Source organism: Microcaecilia unicolor, chromosome 11, assembly GCF_901765095.1.
Source record: "Microcaecilia unicolor chromosome 11, aMicUni1.1, whole genome shotgun sequence".
Taxonomy (NCBI): Eukaryota; Metazoa; Chordata; class Amphibia; order Gymnophiona; family Siphonopidae; genus Microcaecilia; species Microcaecilia unicolor.
This window is the reverse complement of record NC_044041.1, coordinates 199,088,131-199,105,852: the sequence shown is the minus strand read 5'-3', so window position 1 is coordinate 199,105,852 and position 17,722 is coordinate 199,088,131. Positions and strand designations below refer to the sequence as shown.

Genomic DNA, 17,722 nt, shown 5'->3' with positions numbered 1-17,722 from the left:
AGAATGGATGGGGCCATGTACCGTACAATTCTGAGTGACAACCTCCTTCCCTCCGCCAGGGCCTTAAAAATGGGTCGTGGCTGGGTCTTCCAGCACGACAATGACCCAAAACATACAGCCAAGGCAACAAAGGAGTGGCTCAGGAAGAAGCACATTAGGGTCATGGAGTGGCCTAGCCAGTCACCAGACCTTAATCCCATTGAAAACTTATGGAGGGAGCTGAAGCTGCGAGTTGCCAAGCGACAGCCCAGAACTCTTAATGATTTTGAGATGATCTGCAAAGAGGAGTGGACCAAAATTCCTCCTGACATGTGTGCAAACCTCATCATCAACTACAGAAGACGTCTGACCGCTGTGCTTGCCAACAAGGGTTTTGCCACCAAGTATTAGGTCTTGTTTGCCAGAGGGATTAAATACTTATTTCCCTCTGCAGAATGCAAATAAATTCATATACTTTCCACAATGTGATTTTCCGGATTTAATTTGTGATGTGCTATCTCTCACTGTTACCAATAACCTACCCTTCAATTATGGGCTGCTCATGTCTTTGTCAGTGGGCAAACTTACAAAATCAGCAAGGGATCAAATACTTATTTCCACCACTGTACTTATAATCCTGCAGTTGAGACGGAAGGATCATATATGTAGTACAGTCAGGCTAACCAATGTTATATCTCCTTTGACACAGAAATTGTGGAGCTTCCCCTTCCAGCTATTTCTGTTTGTTAGAGCAGAAAAAAACCGGAGTAATCCATTTGCTCGTAAGTTTCAGCGTCGTCCCGAGGGTACAAAGGAAAACATCTGAGCCTTCATCAATCAGCCAGACCCAAAGGGACTCACTCAGTCTCCAACACTTGAATTCTGAAAGCTTTGACAATTCAATTTGCTGAATTAAAACGTATGCATTTGATTCCAAAAATTTTGAAAAAGGAACAGAAGCACGTACAACACCCATACAGCAACTGCTTAGAAAGTGCCAGCACATGAAGGTCCTACTGAACTCAGCTGGGCTGCTCAGGGGCATTTATGCCATCTGGAGCATAGACAGTATAGCACTTAGCTAAGACTGGCCCAGCTAAGCTTAAAACCTCTTTTAACAAGTGGGGAAAGCATGCAGAGCAGGGCTCATGGAACTGTGTGTCTGATCAGGAGGAGATGAGAGGGGAGGAATGTTTGAGAGGTACAATCCCGTCGTTTCTCTGTTACTGTGAATCAGGGTTCGTATCCTGCCGCTATTGGGAACTGCTTTTCCCATCTGAGGGGTGGCTCTATTTCTCTTCCGTCTCCCACCATATGAAGAAAGTTCAAGCCTGATACTGAACCACGGCAGTAAGCGGTTAAGCAAAACGCCAGCCACCATGGTTAAAACTAAGCTGTACATTCAATGCCGGTATCCATTTCTCAGCCAGTGCCAAAGATTTGGTTTCAGCGCAAACCCGATGTGCTATCTGGTAAGCAGTGACATGCAGATTACTAGCAAAACACCAAAAGGCATAAAGGGTGTCCACATGAGCCACACAGACAAACCACGAAAAGTGGAAAAAGCCAACCACAAAGTCCAGGGTGAGCAAAGTTTATTCTCCAATCACTAACCAGATAGTTAATGAGAAAGTAAGATCATCATTTTATGTATTTATTTACTTACTTACTTGTTGGGGTTTATTTACCGCCTTTTTGATGTCCTAACTTATCTGGAATTCGTTGCCGGAGAACGTGGTGAAGGCAGTTAGCTTAGCAGAGCTTAAAAAGGGGTTAGACGTTTTCCTAAAGGACAAGTCCATAAACCACTACTAAATGGACTTGGGAAAAATCCACAATTCCAGGAATAACATGTATAGAATGTTTGTACGTTTGGGAAGCTCACCAGGTGCCCTTGGCCTGGATTGGCCGCTGTCGTGGACAGGATGCTGGGCTCGATGGACCTGTGGTCTTTTCCCAGTGTGGCATTACGTATGTACTTGTGTACTTATGGTCTGTTAGTAGTCTGAATACGGACGCTAGCCGGATAACCTCCAGCTCCCGCTGTCCAATATCTGGCCCATTTTCAAACTTGATATGTGTTTTTACCAGTTTTTCCCCCTATGCCAAGTTTCATCCCCCATTCTGTTAAATTTTCAGAGTTATTTTCCTCCCAGCTAGACGGACGGGCTATCTCTATCTCTTTCGTATAATTCTTTCCAACTTCCACTGGGTTGGAAAGAACAATTGAGAAAGCTTCTGTAATTATTTCACATTCTTCCCTATCAAATTTCAAACAGAAAGAATGATGGGAGTGCACAGTACAGCAGGGGAGTAGCCAGAACTGCATATGGGGAGGCCCACAGGTGGATTGAAGGGGCCAGCTAGCCTTTCCCCCTCCCCCTCCGGCAACACCGAGGCATACCTTTGCTGGTGGGGATGCCAAGCCCCTCTAGCCGAACAGGTCTCCTCTGCGAGTCTCACCTGTGCTGCCAGAGGAACGCTCTCAAGTCGGTAGCGCACTTCAGCCACCAATGTCGGCACTCCTGCACACGCGAAAGTGGGAGGGTCATGGGCGTAATGGGGGCGTTCCTAAAATTAATACCCGTTGTTACAGAATAACGGGGATGCATATATTTGCATCACGTTTCAGCTGGTGCAAATGACCACTCCTGAAGTTAGGCACGATTCTCGGGCATAAGAACTATTCTATAAACCGTGCTTAACTTTAAGCCTGGCTTATAGAATAGTGTGGGGGGGGGGGGGGGGGTGAGCGCCATATACAGAATCTAGCCCACAAAGCACACTGCACAGGCATTTTCAAAGAAAAACTACATGGGGAGTCTGAAAATGAGCCCTTTGCAAACCACAAGAGAGTCACTCAAAATTGTCCCCTTTACATCTATAGCAAAAATGTTCTGTGCACATGCAACTATCTCAAGAACCGACAAAAAAAATTGGCATTAAGCAGATACCCCCTCATTCTGGAACTTAAATCCTACATTTATATGCCAAGTACATGCGTAAAGCTGCACAATACCCAGCACTGACGTGCGTACCTGTCACAATCATGCAAGTAGTGTTAACCGGGCTAAGCAGAATTCTATAAGTCTAGCGTGTAAATGAACGTAAGAACATAAGCATTGCCATACTGGGTCAGACTGAAGGTCCATCAAACCCAGTATCCTGTTTCCAGCAGTGGCAAATCCAAGTCACAAGTACTTAGCAAGATCCCAAAACAGTACAATACATTTTATGCTGCTTATTCTAGAAATAAGCAGTGGATTTTCCCAAGTCCATCTTAATAATGGCTTGTGGACTTTTCTTCTAGGAAGATATCAAAACCTTTTTTTTTAAACCCTGCTAAGCTAACTGCTTTTACCACATTCTCTGGCAACAAATTCCAGAGTTTAATTACATGTTGAGTGAAGAAATATTTTTTCCGATTCATTTTAAATTTACTACATTGTAGATTCATTGTGTCGTGCCCCCTAGTCCTAGTATTTTTGGAAAGAGTAAACAAGCAATTCACGTCTACCCGTTCCACTCCACTCATTATTTTATAAACCTCTATCATATCTCCCTCCTCAGCAGTCTCTTCTTCAAGCTAAACAGCCCTAGCCACTTTAGCCTTTCCTCATAGGGAAGTCGTCCCATCCCCTTTATCATTTTCTTCGCCCTTCTCTGTACTTTTTCGAGATGCGGTGACCAGATCTGCACACAGTGTTCGAATTTTGGTTGTACCATAGAGCAATACAAAGGCATTATAACATCCTTATTTTTGTTTTCTATTCCTTTCCTAATACCTAACATTCTATTTGCTTTCTTAGCCGCCACCGCACACTGAGCAGAGGGTTTCAACATATCATCAACGATGACACCTACATCCTTTTCCTGGGCAGTGAAGCTAATGTAAGGGGTGTGCGTAGGGGGCGGGAGCCTGAGTGTGTCCAACATTTACGCACACAACTTACAGTATTCTGTAAGTTTAGCACCTTAGAACCGGAAAGCGGCATGCACAGCAGGGGCGTAGCTACGTGGGGCCACGGGGGCATGGGCCCACACAGATTACACCCTGCCCCCCCTCTACATTTGACCCCCCCCCCCGCCGCCGCCTGCCCCGCTGCCGCATCAGGTACCTTGTTTGCTGGAGGGGGTCCCCAATCCCCGCCAGCCGAAGAGTCTTCTTCAGCGCTGGTCGACTCTGGCACCTTCGTGGTGTGATCATCTGTTTCTGACGCCTTACGTCCTGCAGGGGGCTACATGCATGGTGGAGAACATAAGGTGTCAGAAACAGATGATCACACCACGAAGGCGTCGTAGTCGACTGGCGCTGAAGAAGACTCTTTGGATGGCGGGGATTGGGGACCCCTGCCAGCAAACAAGGTACCTGATGCAGCGGTGGGGCAGGGCAGGGGGGGCGGGCGGCGGGGGTTTTGCGGTTTGCGGCGGCAGGGGGGGGTCGGCGGCGGGAGGAGGCAGCTAAACAGTGCCCCCCCACCTCTGGCTCTGGCCCCCCCTCCCGCTGAGGTCTGGCTACGCCCCTGGTGCACAGTTACATGTGCTAATAACACGACATAAGCAGACGAACCTAAACGTAAGCCTGTTTCTGTCAACTTACACTAGTAAATCGATAAAAAAATACTTCCATGCGTGTTTCTATAGAATTGTGCTCAGTGCGTATACATCCAACGCCCAGTTACACAATTGCCTCGTACTGACTGCGATATGCACTGGCGCATCATGAGCTAACGCAGCTGGGAGCCGAAGAGCTGTCCTCGTTCCCTAAGGTGCTGGAAAAGTAAAGATGCAACATTTTCAAGGTGTATTTTTCTCATTAAACACTTTATAATGGCAAAAATTTATAGCACCGTTAACAAGTGAACCCATGTCATCTGGAAAGACAGAGCCAGCTCTGGTTTTACTCCCCTTCCACCCCACCCCCACCCATGGCAAACTTATTACATAGATGATAAACAGATAACTAGATGCAGGGCCGCCGAGAGGGAGGGCAAGATTCCCCAGGCCTGGCCTCCAAGGGGGGGGGGGGGGGGGAACCCGGCACCAGCAAAGTTTCGAGGGAGCAGAAGCTTCTTCCTGCCTGCCTGCTTCCGCTGGGTCCGTTTTTCTCCTGCTCCTGTGTGCCAGGACCCAGATGATTGCATTAACGTGATAACCCAGGTCCTGGCACAAAGGAACAGAAGACGACAGACCAAGGGAAGAGTAGACACAGAAAGGTAAGGGGGCGGGGCGGCAGCCTGAGTATGGGCGGAGCAGGTGGAGGGGGGCAGTCTTGCCCTGGGCCCGGCTGTGTCTTTCGGCGGCCCTGACTAGATGACCCACCAGAAAAGAGACAAGAATGATAGTTATTGCACAGTACCTGATAGGCTGGGAGAGATGCTGACTTCCACATATTGCCGTGAAAAAGCACTGAATTCAGACACTCCGTTCACCGCTTCGACTCGGATTGTATAGTTCACATGTGGCAATAAATTCACCACGCTAACCGTCTGGTCAACCAATCCCACCTGCTGAGGCACAAAGCCAACGCTACCGCCACATGCCTCGCACTGTCTCAAGGCGAAGGTGCATCGGTCACACAAAACGTTATAGGTGACATCGCTGCGCCCCCCAGAGTCCGTGGGCGCGCTCCATTCCAGGATGAGGGTGGAGTGCTTCACACTGTGCACGAGATTCCTTGGGGCAGACGGGGGACCTGAGAGGAAAATAAAAGTGAGAATCTTGAGAAAGGATTAAAAATACGGATGACGCAAGGAGCAGAGTTACTAAAAAAACCTTGTTCCAGTACCAAGGTTGTTACTGTGACATTTTCACCCATAAATCTGGTGCAAATTTTCCACCACTGAAAATGGTTGGTAAATATGCACCTAGAAATCCACGCATCCACTTTATGCAAGAAGGCCAAAAAAAAGATTGGGAAGCCCACCCAGTAAAAAATAATTACGTTTTAAATATACGTAGAACAGATCAGCTTTATAGGCCAACTGGACTTACGGGTGCTGTATCATAGTGTTAAGTATTCCAGTATAAGAGCCAAAAGAGACAGATTACGTGAACTCACCTACAAATGCACTCGATCTGCAGCCCCTCCTTACCTCTCTACCCTCATCTCCCCTTACGTCCCTACCCGTAACCTCCGCTCTCAAGACAAATCCCTCCTTTCAGTACCCTTCTCCACCACCGCCAACTCTAGGCTTCACCCCTTCTGCCTCGCCTCTCCCCATGCTTGGAACAAACTCCCTGAGTCCATACGCCGGGCCCCCTCCCTACCCATCTTCAAATCATTGCTCAAAGCCCACCTCTTCAATGTCGTCTTCGGCACCTAATCACTACATCTCTTCTCAGGAAATCTCATCTACCCCAACTTGACATTTCGTCCTTTAGATTGTAAGCTTCTTTGAGCAGGGACCTTCCTTCCTTGTTAATTTGTACAGCGCTGCGTAACCCTAGTAGCGCTCTAGAAATGTTAAGTAGTAGTAGTAACTCAGACGACAGTTTAGCCACTGAAGCCTCAATGCTCAGAAGCAAACACAGATGCTAATTTAGCACCCACGTTAATGAGCGCAAACGCTCAGACGCTCTAGCGTGGGAAACAGCCACCGCGCCAGAAATTAGAGTAAAATGCATATTAATTAGGTTATTTCCTATTCCCTCCCAATAACCAGAGAACAAAACAAAACAAACCCACCCTTACCACTGTCAAAAATTAAGGCCAGCCCTTGGAGCAGGTATTTTCTTTAAAAATTGCAGGTTTTTATACAATTTGGAAACAGAAGGAAGCTCCTGCAAGCCCCTAAGCACAACTAGTGAGAAACAAACTCTCTTCCTGTACATTAATGGCCCTGAGCTATTTAAATGACTTTATCATATCCCATCTCTCCCGCCTCTATTCCAGCTTGTACATGTTGAGGTTCATAAGCTTGTCCCTAATATGTTTTATGTCGAAGACCGCTTACCAATTTTGTACCTTCCCTCTGGACCGACTCCATCCTGTTTACATCTTTCCGTAGGTGCGGTCTCCAGAATTGCACACAGTACTCTAAATGGGGCCTCACCAGAGACCTATACAAGGGCACCATCACCTCTTTCTCTTCCTGCTGCTCCTCCCTCTCCTTATGCACCCAAGCATCCTTCTGGCTGTGTCCGTCACTTTTTCTACCTGTTTGGAAACTTTAAGGTCAACCACCATGGTGATATTTAAGTCACCGCGGGGCTTATATAGTAACTAGTAAAAAAGGCCCGTTTCTGTAGGAAAGGAAACGGGCGCTAGCAAGGTTTTGCTCCCCTTCCCCTCGCTCTGTCCCTGTGTCCCATCCAAGTCCCACGGCCCCCTTTCCTCCCCTCCGATTTCCATGGCTTCCTCCCTCCTTCTGTCACTGTCCTTCACTCTGTCCTCCCTCCGAGTTCCAGTCCCCCCTCCCCCCATCGTGCACGTCGCCCCCCTCCAAAATCCCCAACCCTCCTCTCCCCCTCTCTTACCGGGGTCCCGGCAGCAGCATTGAAGAGCGAGCAGGTTCACCGAGTCTGCTGCCTTCCCTTCTGTTCGCTCTGAGCTGTGGACTCTGGTCCCGCCCTCATTTCCTGTTTCCGCAAGGGCGGGAGCAGAGTCACAGCTCAGAGCGAACAGAAGGGAAGGCAGCAGACTCGCTGAGCCTGCTCGCGCTTCAATGCTTCCAGGCCAGTGACGTCAGAGTTATCTACTGCATGAAGCAGACCACCTCCGGCGGAAGCCACGGTCCCAGGCAGCTTCAGAACGTTGGAGGTGAGAATTATTATATAGGATGAGATGCAAAACAGCTCATTACTATGTACAAAAAAACCATAATGGAACCTACAGTGTGCGCTGGATTCATTCTGCAGGTTGCATTACGGGCATAAAATGATGGTGGTCCAAGGTGATCCCCGGTCACTCCTGCCCTGCCGGTATCATCTCCAAAATGGTGCCCCTAGCTGTAGTTTCACGATGCTACCACTAGGAGTCATTCTGCCTCATACGCAATATACTGCTAGGGGCACCATTTTGGAGACAGTGCCAGCAGGGCAGAAGTGACGAGGATTGCTCCTGGGCAAGAACCAGTGGAGCACCAGATAGGCCCTAGTAGATGGTGGGGGTCCATTTGGGGGGAAGGGGAGTGCAAACGGTACTTGCCCCTCTGGAATAACGCTGCTTGTGAGATGGCTTACAAGCGGCATTACTTAATCACCATTGGTAATCAGCAACCTGCAGAGGTTGCCGACTTCTGTGGGAAATCAAGGCCCAGAAAAAGTTCACCTTTTACTGTACCTTGATAACACTCCCCCCCCCCCCCAAAAAAAAGTAACATTTGAGCACGTGTGTTCTAAAATCCCTAGTCTCACTCACAGAAACACTTTATTGTTTCGTGTGCCGCAGAATTCTTGGAGGCAGATTCAGGATAAAGACCTCAAAGTCAAACCACCAGGGACTCAGAAGTGCAAAAAAAAAAAAAAAATGCTGTTTGCATATCATAATGATGGGCTAAAAAGAGAAAAAAACAACTGATTTTATTTGTTGTGCTTTCCTGTATATAAAAGCAGAGCTTAATCTGCCGATGTGATTCTGTTCGCAGCTACAAGTCACAGGAAATGTGCATGAATTTAAATGATGAGAACTCTGTCATGGGATTTACACACAGGGTAGCTCATTATTTCCCCTTTTCATGTATTTATTTCCCCAGGAACTCAGTGGCATTCATTCTGAAATGCAAAACTCCATGCACAAGGTCTCGGCATAAATAATGATTTTTTTCCAGTGAGCAGTGGAAGTGACAAAAGAGTCGCAGCCAGCCAGAAGTTTTTCACATTCCTGTAGGAATAACTCTCCAAGTGGATGTTTATATTCCCGACCAGAGCCGCCGAGAGGGGGGGACAGGGGGGACAAAAGTCCCGGGGCCCGGGCCTCCAGGGGGGCCCGGCGCCACCGCCGCCTGGCCCGCCCTCCGTCGCCGCCTGGCCCACCCTCCGTCACTCCCAGAACTAACCTTAAGCCTCCTTTCACTTCGCAGCAAGCAGCAGCAGGTCAGGCCACTCCTTCCTTCCATGTCCCGCCCTCGCCTGACGTAACGTCCGCGAGGGCGGGGTACGGAAGGAAGGAGGAGAGGTCTGCCCTGCCGCTGCTTGCTGCGAATTGAAAGGAGGCTTAAGGTTAGTTCTGAGGGCCCGGCCCTATAGCGGGTGGAGGGGGGCCCGGCGACCTCGGGTGGGGGGGCGTTGGGGGGGCCCGGCGATCTCGGGTTGGCGGCGACCTCGGGTGGGCGGGGCCCGGTGACCTCAGGTGGGGGGGGCCCGGGGGCGGCCTTGTCCCGGGCCCGGCTCCGGCTCTCGGCGGCCCTGTTCCCGACAACCCAGTTTCCACAGCCTTAGTTCCTTAAGAGTTTCTTAGTTTTAGGGGGGGGGGGGGGGTTGTCTCCTTTATTCTGTCTCCTGTACTGGGCAAACAAGAGAAGCTGGCTGAGATTCTGAACTGGTTTACACATGACATAAGTGTGTGCCGAGTATCTGAAGAATTGTGGTTGTGAAAATCTGCAGAAGGCCTGAGTTTACCAAGCACTTACGCGTGCAGGGGGCAGACGGGGGATCCAGCGGAGACCTGAAGTGATTCCTCTTACAGATGCACAAAGAGGCAGCTTCCGTCTGAGTATAACTGTTCTCGGGGCAGAGAAAGCAGCGAGGCATCCGAGCAGAGAACTTAAACGATCCAGGGGAACAAGCTGCAGAGAGAGAAAGAAAAATCTTTCACCAGACTGGTGCACACAGATTTATAAATCGTCTGCCCCTTTTTCACAGGAAGGTAAAGTGACCTGATGACATTCCCTCTCCCACAACACAATCAAATACTTAAGTTCCTGGCCATTATGGATAGAGCGAGAGTGTCCTGGTTTTACCTCATGCATTTGTAATTTGGCAGCTCTGCTTTAAGAAGTTCTATGATTAGAATATGATAAACTTTCCTTATATTAACATGTATTTACTACTACTACTACTTGACATTTCTAAAGCGCTACTAGGGTTATGCAGCGCTGTACAGTTTAACAAAGAAGGACGGTCCCTGCTCAAAGGAGCTTACAATCTAATGGACAAAATGTGCAGACAATCAAATTGGGGCAGTCTAGATTTCCTGAATAGAGGTATAATGGTTAAGTGCCAAAGGCAACATTGAAGAGGTGGGCTTTGAGCAAGGATTTGAAGATGGATAGGGAGGGGGCTTGGCGCAAGGGCTCATGGAGTTTATTCCAAGCATAGGGTGAGGCAAGGCAGAACGGGCGGAGCCTGGAGTTGGCAGTGGTGGAGAAGGGTACTGAGAGGAGGGATTTGTCCTGTGAGCGGAGGTTACGGGTGGAAACGTAAGGGGAGATGAGGGTAGAGAGGTAGTGAGGGGCTGCAGACTGAGTGCATTTGTAGGTTAGAAGGAGAAGCTTGAACTGTACACGGTACCTGATCGGAAGCCAGTGAAGTGACTTGAGGAGAGGGGTGATATGAGCATATCTGTCCAGGCGGAATATAAGACGTGCCGCAGAGTTCTGAACAGATTGAAGGGGGGATAGATGGTTAAGTGGAAGGCCAGTGAGGAGTAGGTTGCAGTAGTCAAGGCGAGAGGTATTTAATGACTAGCTGATAATTCACAGGGAGCTCCTTTTACTAAGCCGCTGTAAAAAGCGGCTTGTGGTAGTGTAGGCGCGGGTTTTGGGCGCGCACAGAAATATTTTTCAGTGCACGTACCAAAAATGCCTTTTTTTAAAACATTTTTTCTGAAAAATGGCCGTGCAGCAAAATTAAAATTGCCGCGCGTCCATTTTGGGTGTCTGACCTTACCGCCAGCCATAGACCTAGCGGTAAGGAATCTGCGTGGTAACAACCGACGTGCGTCAGATGCCACTTGGCGCTTGTCCGCTACGCACATCCGAAAATAAAAAATATTTTCCAGCCGCGCATAGCGAATGCATGCCAAAAATGAAATTACCACAAGAAGCACGTGGTAGTTGGGCGGTAAGATCATTTTGACGTGCGTAGAGCCTTACGCGGCTTAGTAAACAGGGGCCCAGGGTTTGCCCGTTTGCGGTCCGCACTGAACTCTGTGGGTACATGCAGACTATAAGAAATGTAGAGGACATTTTTTGTTCTGCTCAAACCTAGGTTGTGTGTATGCAGAGAGATACAGACACACCAAACGCATAATCTTGCCTCCGCAAAGTCAGTTCTTTCTTCCAATTAAAAAAAAAAAAAAAAAAAAAAAAACACGTTTCCATTACTCGAACCACAACCAAAACAACTGAGCCATGAATCCTATCTGGGCAATGTTCGATAAAGCAGAAGCGTGGTTAAGGAGATAACACGGGGAAGGAGGGTTACTAGTTACTGAAGGCTTCTCTGTTCAATTAAAACCCTTTCGTCACACTGTTAAGCCCCCCCAAATTTTCCAGAGATGTCGCAGATCACTCTCTGCACATCATAGCGTTAGAGTCCTTCACCTGCTCACCCTAAAGACATCTCCACATATACTTAAAAAGTCGAGGAACTCCAACTATGAAAAAGAAGTTTAACGGAGGAGGTTATTCCCAGGTAAAAAGCTGTGGAAAAAACCACTTTCGCTGTATGAGAGAAACACAGCAGCTGTCTGGTCATTGCTTTCTTCCAGCTGCCAGCCACAGAGGACGACCACCTGTAGAATCTCACTCCTTATGCAAGACAGTTTCTTTCCTCTTACTCCATCCTCCCAGGTAACTGAGCCAGTGAGATTCCTTTTTAGTTCATTCACATCCACCAACCCTCCCACATTCAACCATCAAGGTTGCTCAATAATCCAAACTACTACCAAAAGCATAATGACTGCTAACCAGCAGCCAGCCTCACAGTAGCGTAGCCAGAGAGCAGATTTTGGGTGGGCCTAAGGGGGTAATGGGTGGGCACTAACTGTCCTCTCCACTTCTGACCTGCCCCCACACCCAACTTTTAAAAGAAACTATAAGATCTGAGCTGGTGGGATTCCCTGAAGGCACCCAGAAACTCCCATGCACAGTTCGGCAGTCAGCTGCTGCTTCCTGAGCCCACTGACGTTGGTACTTTGCGCATGATCAGTGTGCTGCTATTGGGTGGCCTGTGCCCACCTAGGTTTACCTGTGGCTACACCACTGCAGCCTCCTAGCTCCCCACAATACCCCCCCAAACTACCACCAGTTGATCACAGTGATCCATCAATGCTACCCAGGCAGCCAACCCTCTTAGATCACTGGAGTACCCCTTGCCAGCTAGGTTTTCAGGATATCCACAAAGAATATGCATGAACTTGATTTGCATAACACTGTCTCCATTATATGCAAATCTCTTTCATGCATATTCAATTGTGGACATCCTGAAAACCTGACTGGCAAGGGGTACTCCAGGACCGGATTTGGGAAACACTGTCCTAGATCCCCACAGTAACCCACCACCATCCGTTAATCACAGTTATCCATCCAACATAACAAGTGTTGACTTGGCAAAGGAACCATACAAAAGCGTATAAATGGCCTGTTCTAATATTATGACCAGCGTAAAAGTACGTGTGACGACACGTACCCTGCTGGTAGGCAAATATAGTTTGATTTGTCTTTGCCATCCTCAGGGCACAGACCATAGAAGTCTGCCCAGCACTGTTCTTGTACTAAAAGTTCTGAAGCTAACGTCGAGGTCCCTTAAAATTTACACACCAGCCCATCCATATCTATTCAGCCACGATTAGGGTGTAGACCGTGGAAGTCCACCTACCACCGGTTTTACTCTCCAATTACCGATGTCACCACCCAATCTCCACTAAGATTCTGTAGATCCTTGTAAAATACCGCTAGAATTTAGCGCACCCCACCCTGGACGCGTCATTTCCAATTTTAACATTCTATGTAAAATGCACATTATTTTGTGGTAACCCACATGGCGTTGCAATTTCAACCAAACATTAGTGGTGTAACTGCTTTGAAGCTTCCAAGATGGCACAGCTAGCCCGCCTGGAGGGAGCATGGATAAAACTTGGGCAGGCCAGACTCTTTTGGGCAACAGCTTCATGAATTTTGGTGGCTGTGGGGACGATTACAAACCTTGGTAATAAGGTCTGAAAATAGGAGTCTTTTACTAAGACACACTCATGTTTTTAGAACACGCAAAAATTGTGGGCAGTGGCGTAGCAAGGAGGGGGGCGCTGGGGGGGGTGTCGGCTCCGCTGGTTCCCTGCTCCCTCTGTCCCGGAACAGGTTACTTCCTGTTCCAGGGCAGACGGAGCAGGGAACCAGCGGAACCAACACCCCCCCAGCAGCATGCACACAGCAGGCAAGAATGCACTCGGGGGGGGGGGGGCTTGGGTGATGCGCCGAGGGGGAGTGTCATGCTGCACCCAGGGGGGGGGGGGTGCGCAGCGGTGAACCGCCCCAGGTGGCAGCCACCCTCGCTACGCCACTGATTGTGGGCACGCTAAACGTTACAGACGCCCATAGGAATGCATTGGCGTCTCTAATGTTTAGCAACCCACAATTTTAGTATTTTGAAAGAAAGTGTTAAGAAAAAATTTAAAAAGAAACAAGAAAGTGTTGGTTGTGGTCAGCAGTTCTCTGTTTTTGCATATTTATGTCTTTTTGTAAATAAGTATTTTGTAAATAAGTATGTTTATTTGGTTATTGTTTATGCTTATATGATGACTGTTTATGTTTTAATTAGAATCCTCTAGGGATAGACAGAATAAAAATCAATATATATAAATGGCGAGTGTCGTACTCACTCGCAAATGCGCAGTAGAGACCCTCTCTGCCCCACCCCCGCATCAATACGTGATGACGAGGGCGGAACAGAGAGGGTCTCTACTGCGCATTTGCGAGGGACACCGCCGTCGCTAACGCTCCCCCCACCCGGAGTCGCCGCCGCCACCCACCTTCCACCCGGTTGAGCCCTTGCTCCGCTATTGAAACAGCGAGGGCACGCAGCACACAGCTCTGCTGAGCTGCCGTCGGCCTTCCTTCTTCTTCTCTGCCTGTGTCCCGCCCTCGACGACGTTACGTCACACGAGGGCGGGACACAGGCAGAGAAGAAGGAAGGCCACGGCAGCTCAGCAGAGCTGTGTGCTGCGTGCCCTCGCTGTTTCAATAGCGGAGCGAGGGCCCAACCGGGTGGAAGGTGGGTGGCGACAGCTCCGGGGGGGGGGGGGGGGGGAACGAACTCAGAGAGGGAGCAGCAGCGGCGAACTCGGCGACGGGGTGGGGGGCCTTTCAACCCCCCCCCTCCTATACTAGCCCATTTCTACGGGCTGAACGGCTAGTACTTTGAATAAAGGGGCGGAACAGACTGGAAGGTTAACGCTTTAAACAGATGTGGGTCATGCTTCTGACAAATAAAGACAGTGATGGGGAGCAGGTGGAGAAAGAGGGTGCAGAATCTAATTTAAAAAATCCAAGATGGGACGGGGAAGTTGATGCTGTGCTATATTGACGTAGATGAACATATAACATTTCTTAGTGGACTAATCGCAACTGAGGAGATCAAACGGGCCAGTTCGGTCTTTCTGTACCTACTTATTTTCTTACTGTTTTTATTTGTCCTCATGTGCAGCTCTTCCAAAATTGTCCAGAGCTAACTTATCCACAGCAGGGCATTTCTATAATAATCGATATTGTAGCAGGTTCCCTGGCGTCTCTCATCATCCACCCAATTCTGGTCTAAATACGCCCGATCAATAGCTTTCAAACAGAAGCAATGTTATCTTATCAGCTTTCGGTCGTGCGGCTGAAATTGTTGTTCTTTTTCCAAAAGGATTGTTATCTAGGGCACAGGATCATTAATTTTTATCACAATCCAGTACAGTTATGCTACAGATGTAATCCGTGGGAAATACTTTGGAAAATTGGCAGCCGACTACAGAAGACAAGGAACAAGTGGAAAAATTAGGCAAGAAAATATAGGAGGGTCATTTATGGTGTTAAATATATATTTGTGGGGGGGGGGGGGGGGGGAAGAAAAGGTGAGGCCTACAGAGTCTGGTCCTGAAATCCGCTATCCTACAAGAAAGAAAAAGTGAGAGGTTAAATCAATTTTGAAAGTTTCAGATACTGGTTAATAAATCTTTCTCTGTGGATTCTCAGTTTCTGTATATATTGCAAGGAATAATAAACTCCACTGAGATCATAACTCAGCCTGAAATGAAACATAGGCAACTTCAAGGTCATTCTGCTCTTTGCACTGTACCATAAAAGCCAAAATGTCATCTGATCGTATGAAATAAGAGAAGACCTTCTGCTCCGTTTGAAAAATATAATATATGACATTAACACTTTATCAAATGCTACTTGGCAGCTTCCAACAAAGAGAACTAGGAAAGGGGAGGAAAGAGTCAAACTTTCTCTTAAAAAGTCCTCCTAGCTATGAAATCAGAAACAGTAAATTCCTGTCCCCTTCTTTTGAGCTTCTTTCAAAATTAATCTTTTACATAACAAAATGGTACATAAGTACATAAGTAATGCCACACTGGGAAAAGACCAAGGGTCCATCGAGCCCAGCATCCTGTCCACGACAGCGGCCAATCCAGGCCTGAACTGGGAGAACGTTTCAGGCATCCACTACCCTTTCAGTGGAAAAGCATCTCCTGATGCTGCTTTTAAGCTTCCCTCCTTGCTGTTTCATTTCACGTCCTCAAGTTCTACAGCTTCCCCTTGCTCATTAATACCTTTCAAGTATTTAAATGTCTGCACCATATCTCAGTGGCTTAGGTACGTGGGGCCACGGGGGCCTGGGCCCCTGTAGATTTGGCCCTGGACCCCCTTTGGCCCTGGACTCCCCAGCCGACGACCCTCTTGACACCCCTCCCCCCGCCGCCGTCGGCTACCTTTGCTGGCGGGGGATCCCAACCCCCACCAGCCGAGGTCCTCTTCTTCCAGCGCAAGGCTTCGTTCTGTTTCTGTGAGTCTGATGTCCTGCACGTACAACGTGAAGGACGTCAGACTCACAGAAACAGAACAAAGCCTTACGCCGGAAGAAGAGGACCTCGGCTGGTGGGGATTGGGGTCCCCCGCCAGCAAAGGTAGCCGATGGTGGCGGCAGGGGAGGGTTGGCGGCGGGAGGGGGGTCAAGAGGGTCGTTGGCAGGGGGGAGTCAAAGTTGGTGGTGGTGGCGGCAGCGGGGGAGTCAAAAATGGGGGGGGGGGGTCGGCGGCGCCGGGGGGGGGCTAAAATGTGCCCCCACACCTTGGGCTCTGGACCCCCCCCCCCCGCCGAAGTCTGGCTACGCCCCTGCCATATCTCCTTGTTCCTCCTCTCCTCTAGGGTATACATATTCAGGTCTTTAAGACCCTTCTCATATGTCTTCTGGTGCAGATCCCCTAGACCACTTTCAGCCTCTTTAGATCCGTCATGGGATATGGGCTCCAAAACTAGACACAGTACCCCAAGGGGCCCTTTTACTAAGGCACGTAGGCGCCTATGCACGTCGAACACACATCAAATTGGAACTACTGCGTGCCCCGGCCGGTAATTCCATTGTTGACACGTGTCCAAAACGTGGTAGAAAATATTTTCAATTTTTTTTTTACCGCGTGGCGCTTACCCGGCAGTTTAAGCGCGATGATGCTTACCACTCAGTTAGCGTGCGAGACCTTCCCACTAAGCCAGTGGGCGGCGAGAATGTCTCAGGCGGAAAATGGACGCGTGCTGGTTTTCATTTTGCCACACGTCCATTTTCTGCCACAAAAAAAAGGGTCTTTCTTTTCCAGAGGCGCTGAAAAATAGACCTGCGAGCGTCCACAACACGTGCCTACACCAGTGCAGGCCACTTTTCAGCGCGCCTTAGTAATAGGTCCCCCAAGTGAGGCCTCGTCGCCTCTTTGCTGCTACGCCCCTCTCTAGTATCCTTATGGCTTTGGCCACCACTTCTTATAAAAAGAACTATTCTTTAATCAATCAAGTAACACGGTCACTGTTTTAATCCACTTAGAAACATTGAAGTTGTCTAATTAAGAGATCTCTGTGACTGTTGCAATGGGCTTGTGATTACCTTTACAGGGGTTTGCATTCATTACTGTACCTTAAAAAATATGGCTAGCGTATCTGGGTTTAAAAAAGGTTTGGACAAGTTCCCAAGGGAAAAGTCCATATTGAGATGGACGTGCAAGAAGCCACTGCTTGCCCCGGGATTGGTAGCATGGAATGTTGCTACAATTTGGGTTTCTGTCTGGCCGCTGTTGGAAGCAGAATACCGAGCTAGATGGACCATTGGTCTTTATTTATTTATTTGTTGCATTTGTACCCCACATTTTCCCACCTCTTTGCAGGCTCAATGTGGCTTACATAGTACCGTGAGGTGTTAGCCACCTCCGGTGATGAAACAAATACAGAGTGGAGGAGTGGCCTAGTGGTTAGGGTGGTGGACTTTGGTCCTGGGGAACTGAGGAACTGAGTTCGATTCCCAGCACAGGCAGCTCCTTGTGACTCTGGGCAAGTCACTTAACCCTCCATTGCCTGCCGCATTGAGCCTGCCATGAGTGGGAAAGCGCGGGGGTACAAATGTAACAAAATAAAAAAAATAAAAAAAAAAACATTCGAGAATCAAGAGAAGAAGAGTGATCTATTGTTCATTGCAGGTTATGGCTTCGTTGTGTTGCTGAGTTCAGTTACTTAAGATCAGTAGTGTATGCCTTTTCGAACAGATCGGTCTTTAGTGATTTCCAGAAGTTGAGGTGATCCTGCGTTGTCTTTATGGCTTTCGGTAATGCGTTCCA

The 17,722-nt window shown here is 48.5% G+C and overlaps 1 protein-coding gene across 1 annotated transcript in view; it reads right to left on the bottom strand.

Moving 5' to 3' along the window:
• LOC115481021 (ephrin type-A receptor 7-like) overlaps positions 1 to 17,722 on the bottom strand; it is a 222,736-nt gene that overhangs the window by 84,022 nt on the left and 120,992 nt on the right. The window contains exons 4-5 of the mRNA XM_030220005.1: positions 9,552 to 9,707; positions 5,339 to 5,674 (exon numbers count right to left, since the gene is read on the bottom strand). Of these exons, the coding sequence (XP_030075865.1) occupies positions 5,339 to 5,674; positions 9,552 to 9,707 (492 nt within the window). The remainder of the gene's footprint in view (positions 1 to 5,338; positions 5,675 to 9,551; positions 9,708 to 17,722) is intronic.